The sequence below is a fragment of the Mastomys coucha genome, unplaced genomic scaffold, assembly GCF_008632895.1.
Source record: "Mastomys coucha isolate ucsf_1 unplaced genomic scaffold, UCSF_Mcou_1 pScaffold23, whole genome shotgun sequence".
Classification (NCBI taxonomy): domain Eukaryota; kingdom Metazoa; phylum Chordata; class Mammalia; order Rodentia; family Muridae; genus Mastomys; species Mastomys coucha.
The window spans coordinates 82,806,604-82,813,298 of NW_022196906.1; the positions used below are offsets into that span (position 1 = coordinate 82,806,604).

General features: G+C 39.9%; 1 protein-coding gene across 2 annotated transcripts in view; it reads right to left on the bottom strand.

Moving 5' to 3' along the window:
• Positions 1-6,695, bottom strand: part of Snx14 (sorting nexin 14) — a 62,503-nt gene that overhangs the window by 1,404 nt on the left and 54,404 nt on the right. For both annotated transcript variants that reach the window (XM_031343325.1, XM_031343324.1), the window contains 5 exons: positions 4,030-4,153; positions 3,673-3,837; positions 3,189-3,284; positions 1,884-1,975; positions 1,224-1,280 (listed from right to left, as the gene is read on the bottom strand). In XM_031343325.1, coding sequence (XP_031199185.1) covers positions 1,224-1,280; positions 1,884-1,975; positions 3,189-3,284; positions 3,673-3,837; positions 4,030-4,153 — 534 coding nt within the window. The remainder of the gene's footprint in view (positions 1-1,223; positions 1,281-1,883; positions 1,976-3,188; positions 3,285-3,672; positions 3,838-4,029; positions 4,154-6,695) is intronic.

The following is a 6,695-nucleotide window of genomic DNA, read 5'->3' on the forward strand; positions in this document are numbered from 1 at the left end:
ACAGACTCCAGCTCAGAGCGCTGAGAGTAAGGGGCGGTCAAAGTTCAGCCAGAAGTGGGACATTTGCATCAACTCCCACGTCCCAAGGCTCAGGACACATCTAGGAAGAGGGAATTCCAGTGCCTTAAGATGGGGAGGCATGCTGTAACACACATGAACTCACAGTAGCTGTGGCACCTGGACATGATGAAAACAGTCATACATAAGCCTCTAGGCTCAATCCCCAGCATCTCAAAAATAATAAATAAATAAATAATAAATAATACCCCGAATTCAGTCCCTGACACCACATAGTAAGTAGAAGGAGAAAAACAACCCTGTAGGTTTTCCTGTGAACTTCACATTTGGATTATGGTGTGTTTACATACGTATTTATATGGGTACACACAATTATCATGCACAATCAATTATCAATTTAAAAAGCTTAAAAAAAAATACACAGCATAACTTCCAGGATACATGTGGGAGGGGCTCAAGAGCCTCACTCCTGAGAAATTACTGGCAGTTGACTGCTGTCTGAGAGGAGAGAGAGAGTGGTCCTGTCTGAGAGGAGAGAGAATAGTCCTGTCTGAGAGGAGAGAGAGTGGTCCTTTTTAAGAGTGTAGCCACTGGTAGGCCACTCATGCTCCACTGGATGCCTCCACACTATGCACATAAAGGCCACAGTAATTGGACTCAGTGGGTTATTTTAAAAGAAAGGAAATTGGGAGGGAGTTATTGAGAGGGGGTCCAGAGGGAGTTAGGTCATTAAAGGGTAGATGGACAGTATACATGCATGAAATGTTAGAAGAACTCAACATCCTCAATATTAAATATAGTAAGAACACCATGGTCTAACTCCAAATCATTCTGTGTTCTTGGACTCAAACATCCATATTGAAAAAACATTCAAGTCTCTAATTTATACAGCAGAAAATGCTGCAAATGACACTGTGAACAGCTAGGCCCATTTGGATGGTAAGATTAGTCACATATTCAGCTGGAAGCACAGTAAAGGACCCTTATCTGCCTGTAAGGAGAACGGAGGACTTCAAGGCAGAGACTGCCACCTCAAATCTAGTCTACGTCTGGACATGTTGGATGAGGATTATACAAAAAGCCACCATGTCAAGTTGTTCAGCTTTCAAATGGTTGCAGTCACAATGGTTTACTAACATTTTCGTCTAATTAAATGTCCATATACTTCCCAAAGAAGAATGAATAAATTACTGCTTTCCAGTTACCTTATTTAGCTCTGGAAACAGCTCCTGTATCACAATGTCCAACAAAACATAGGTCAGCTGCAGCATAAACACATGTAATAAAATGTAAGGTACTAGGCAGTAAAATTACAGGCACAGAATCCAGGACTACGGTAAATCTCTATGTAAGACAGCAGGGAACGGAACAGCAATGTAACACAAGCACAAAGGTGTATCGAACACCGCTGACAATGCTCCATCCTTAAATGCATAGCAGAGCCCTTTGTGAATAAAATAACTGCCATATTACGCTTCACCCATTCTATATAAATTGTTTTGAACAAATTTTAAATAAACAAGCATGAAATTGATGTTATATTAACATTTCAACAAAATATACAGCAACTATATACATAAAAATGTTAGCTGGTATTCTATGACTTGAATTACCACAGTATTTACACTACGTCAGAAACTGTCTACACATCCAAAATTTTCTAGTAGGAAGATAAATTAACTTTAAACAACCGCGCATGTCTCAAAGAAGTAAGAGAACCCGCAAAGGCAGTACATGTAAGATATTCCTATCTGAATGTTTAGATTATTTTAATAATGGGCTAGGTTTCGTGTAATGACTCATACAGGTATGAGATAAACCAGACATCCTGTTGTTCACACTGACACCAACCCTAGCCTCCTTACCTGCTTGTTGAGCACCGGCTGCTGCAAGCCATCAAACAGAAGTCTGATGCTTTCGTACTTGGTTTCTTCACCAATACACTTGACTATCAGATCTAGACAGGAAAGCCACACATGAAACAGCTCACAGTGTCTCACCACCAACCGCCTCCTAAAGTCAAATGTCCCCTCTGTTCCCAGATACCACGTAAAAGCTCCAAGTCAGTATTTCTCAAACCAGTTTCTACATGAACCTCCTAGAAACAAGTCTTATGGTCAAGTCAAAAGAAAAAAAAAAAAAGTAGTTATTATTAATCTCCCTTTCAGAAGTTCACAATGCACAGGACATACTGTAGCATATAAATCAACCGCTGAGTGATAAAAAGAGACTTAGAAAACATATTTTATTATATATTAGGGTAAAACAAAACCAATTTTTAAGATATTTATTTTTAATGATGTGTCGTGTTTGTGAAGAGAGATGTGCACGTGAGTGCAAGTGCCCACAGAGGCCAGACAAAGGTGTTAGCGTTCCTGGCACTTGAGTTACAGGATACTGTAAGCCACTTGTTCTCTGCAAGGACAGCATGTACTCAACAGCCGAGCCATCTCTCAGCACCCCCCCCAAAAAAGGATTTAAACCCCTCTAAATGATCTCTGTGTACTTATGTACATACATATAGAAATATACAGAAAAAAATGTCTATGACCAGATGTGGTGGATATCTGTAACCTCGCCATTTGAGAAGGAGGATCGATGCAGATCTGAAGCCAACCTGGTCTACACAGTAAGTTCCAAGCCAGCTCAGGTCACATAGCAGACAAATAAAAAAACCCTGATAATTGTGTGAGTAGAAATAGCCTTGTCTTAAATTTGAGAGGTGAGCCAAGTATAAAGGCTCCTAGAGGTAAACACCAGCACTACAAAGACGGAAGTAAGAGAAGTGTTGCAAGTTCGAGGCTTGCCTGTGCTATAGCTCAAAAATCTATCTCAAATAAACAATATTAGTAGTATCAACAAAAGAGCAGGGCTGGTAAGATGGCTCAGCGGTTAAGAGCACCATCTGCTCTTCCAAAGGTTATGAGTTCAAATCCCAGCAACCACATGGTGGCTCATAACCACCCATAATGAAATCTGTGCCTTCTTCTGGTGCTGTCTAAAGACAGCTACAGTGCACTCATTCATAATAATAAATAAACCTTTTAAAAAAAACCAAAAGAGCAAACTATGTTTTCTAAAATAAAAACTCAAAATAACAGTTTCAATAATTATACTGCAACTTCAAAGGGGTGCCAATCTATATAAATTGAATTATTTAAATATTATACCTGGAATGTAATTCATCATTTCTTCAAAAGTCCGTTTTGCTCCTTTTTGCTTATCTTGGAGAGAGCGAGGTTCAGTGTTTTCACAAAATATAGCATCTAAAAATGAATATAGGAAATGTACACAATTATTCTCCAATTTATACACAAGTATATTCCAGTAGTAGAAATGCTGGTTTAAAAAAACAAAAACATGGGCTGGAGAGATGGCTCAGAGGTTAAGACCCCTGACTGCTCTACCAGAGGTCCTGAGTTCAATTCCCAGCAATCACATGGTGGCTCACAACCTTCTACAATGGAGTCTGATGCCCTCTTCTGGTGTGTCTGAAGACAGCTACAGTGTACTCACATACATTGAATAAATAAATAAATCTTAAAAAAAAAAAAAAACCCTGAAAAAACAAAATACAAAACCACAACCCTTACTCTTTCAGACCTAACTAAAGCCACAAACGCAGAGCATGAAACAGATGCGCTCAATACGAACCTCTGAGAAGCGTGATGAGTGAGACCAGCCGGTGCTCCTGAAACAGCTGCTCCAGCTTGCACTGGAGGTAGTAGTCTGTGTACATTTCCAGGGTGTTCTTAAAGAGGATTCGAGTTCCCATTAGAAGATGATGAAGCCAGTCTGGAACTTGAAAAACTACTCGTCCTGAGGAAGACCAATTGAGAATCAAGTGAAATCTATTGTCACTCAGATGATAAATGGATACATGTAACAGTGGTCATGTTCAAGGGAGTATAGTAAATCTGCGTGAGGAATTTCTTTCACAAAGTTGAGGCAGGGCTGTATTTGCATCATGAGGCAGATTAATGAAGAACAACAGAGACCATCAGGCCTTACCTACATACATTAGGTAATCATAGACTCCGTCCACAGTCATCACCTCCATGAAGTAGTTCTGATTTTGCTTTCGCTCTGTGTTCTCAGCCCGGTTTGCATTATTCTTAAACAGATCGTTGAAAAGCTAAAGTATAAGTTGAAATAATAAAGAAACACAGAGTTTATTGCATTAACTGACAATAATCACTAAGGTTAAAAGAATAAAGCAAAATGTCACATAAGGAAAGTTAAAATCTGCTATCAAAATTTCTAATTCGTGACCAAAGCTATATAAACACACACACACACACACACACACACACACACACACATATTTCTCTCAAAATATTACTTAAAAGCTTGTGTTCACTTTTGTCATAAGAGTTGACTCAGTAGCCATGCAGCATCTCTTTTCTTGTCCTTGTTTCCTCCCCATTTTTTTGGTTGTTTGCTTTGTGGTGCTTGAATGTTCTAAACCTAGCGCCTCAAGGAAGCCAGGCAAACGTCCTATCACTAAGCTGTGTTTTTTCGGTGAGATGCAAAGCTATGTAGCCCCAGATTGGTCTCAAACTCACGACCGTCCTCTCAGCCTCCCAAGGGCTGGGTTCTACAGGCATGCACCGCCACCTTACCCCATCGTGCTACTGCAGCTACTGTTGTGCCTTTTTAAGGCAGGGGCTCACTCTTAGCCCCAGCTGCCTGGAATCCAGTATGTAACTCAGGCTGACCTCACATTCTTGGCAGTTCTCTTGTCAAAGCCCTAGAATGCTCTCTTTTTTTTAACATAAGCCAGAAGAAACAAAGTAATTAGTGATGTGTGTAAATATATTACCAATACCTAAGTTTAATATTATAGTATGATTAAAGATCACAAACTACTGAGTAATGTAGAGATAGAAAAATGTTCATCTTTATACAAAAAGTTCATTTGTATAGTTCAAGGCCAAAAGAGTTTAATCAATATGGGGGGAAAGTGTTGTGGGGATTAGCTTAATTGACAAGTAGTTGCATAGTGTGATTGAAGTTTGGGTTCTGTCCTCAGCACCACACAACCCTGTGTGTGGTGGCACATGCCTGTAATCCCAGTACTCATGAGGTAAAGTAGACAGAGCAGTCCAAGGTTACCTGCTGGCTACAAAGTGAATTCAAAGCCAGCCTAGACTACGAAAGATCCTATCTCCAAAAGGAAAAAGCAGCCCTACTAACCAAAACTTATGAAAAGCAATGACTCCTTATAACAATCAAATATATGTTAGGCAATTAATTTTAACAAAAATCATTGTTTTATGTACCCATCCAACAAACATTAAGTTCTATGTACCAGAGATCATGCACAGGAGTTAGCACGGATACAACAGAAACTTAACATTTAATAGAAACAGACTAAGAAATGCATGAACTAAAGCCAGGCCTGGTAGTACACGCCTTTAATCCTAGGGCTTGGGAAGCAGAGGCAGTTGGGTCTCTGTGAGTTAGAGGCCAAGACTACATATTGAACCCTGCCTGGGATGTGGTAGGGGGGAGGCGCTGGGGGAGGGGACAGGGAGAGAGAAGATAAGAGAAGAGAGAAGATAAGAGTAGTGGCCACCACAGAGAAAGGTGTATTCGACTGTCTTCCCTTACCCACCTACATTTGAAGTTTAATTTTTCATTAGAAAATACTTATAGTAAGTCTAAACAAAAGAGGGAGAAAACCTAACACCTTAAAATCCTAACTACTGTACTTGTTACATATCCCTGTCTAGTGTCTGAGCATAGCTGAAATAACTCAGGTTCAAAACAACAGCATTTCTTGGAGTTGGGGGCTTAGCTCAGTGGTAGAATGCCTGTCTGGCAAGCTCCAGGCTATGGGTTTAGTCTCTAGGTCCAAAAAAAAAAAAAATTACTTTAAGGCAAAAGAAAAAACATATCAAAAAAGTTTTTCTACTTTTTTCACTAAAAAGAGTAAGTATTGGCATTGTGCTTTGTGTATTTGCATTAATATAATCTACCTGCTGCTAACATTCTTTGAGATAATTAATCAGGCCTGTAATGCTAGAGTTCATTTTAAATTGTCCTTCTATAAAGGAATATGTATTTTAGTAAATATCTCTGCATATTATAGGCTCTTCTGTTAATTTATTTTCTTCCATGAGGTCAAAGTGCATAAAGACATGCTGACCCACGTTACATATTACCAAATTTCCTGTCCTAAAGACCAAGCCCACTCAGCCCATGCCACCAGTGAGGTAAATTTCCAGGATGACTGCTTGCCTCAACGCCACACAAGTACCCCGTACGTAACAATCCATACTCTAGCAGAACTCCTCTTCCCTTATGCTTACTCCAGGACAGCGCTCTGTGGTGCTATCCATCAGAGAGCTAATATTCTGTCACTCACAGGCATGTTTATAGAGTGAAGCCCACCTAGAGGAGAGTCTGACATCTTCAGGCGGTTCTGAGTTTCAACATGAAGGTATACTCAGACTCCAGGAGAGAAGCGGATCCTCCCAGGGACATGGTGTGCACATGTATCTGTCTTTAACTGTCTCTACAGAGCCACAGCTCTCACACAATGGGGCAAGAACAACTTACAATGATGACTGAGGAGAGGAAAGAAATTGAGGCTCATGCTTTAAAGTTTCCTCTTGAACATGTTTTTCTCTATGCTATGTTTTTCTGTAATGGAGTTTCTACATTCAACACTG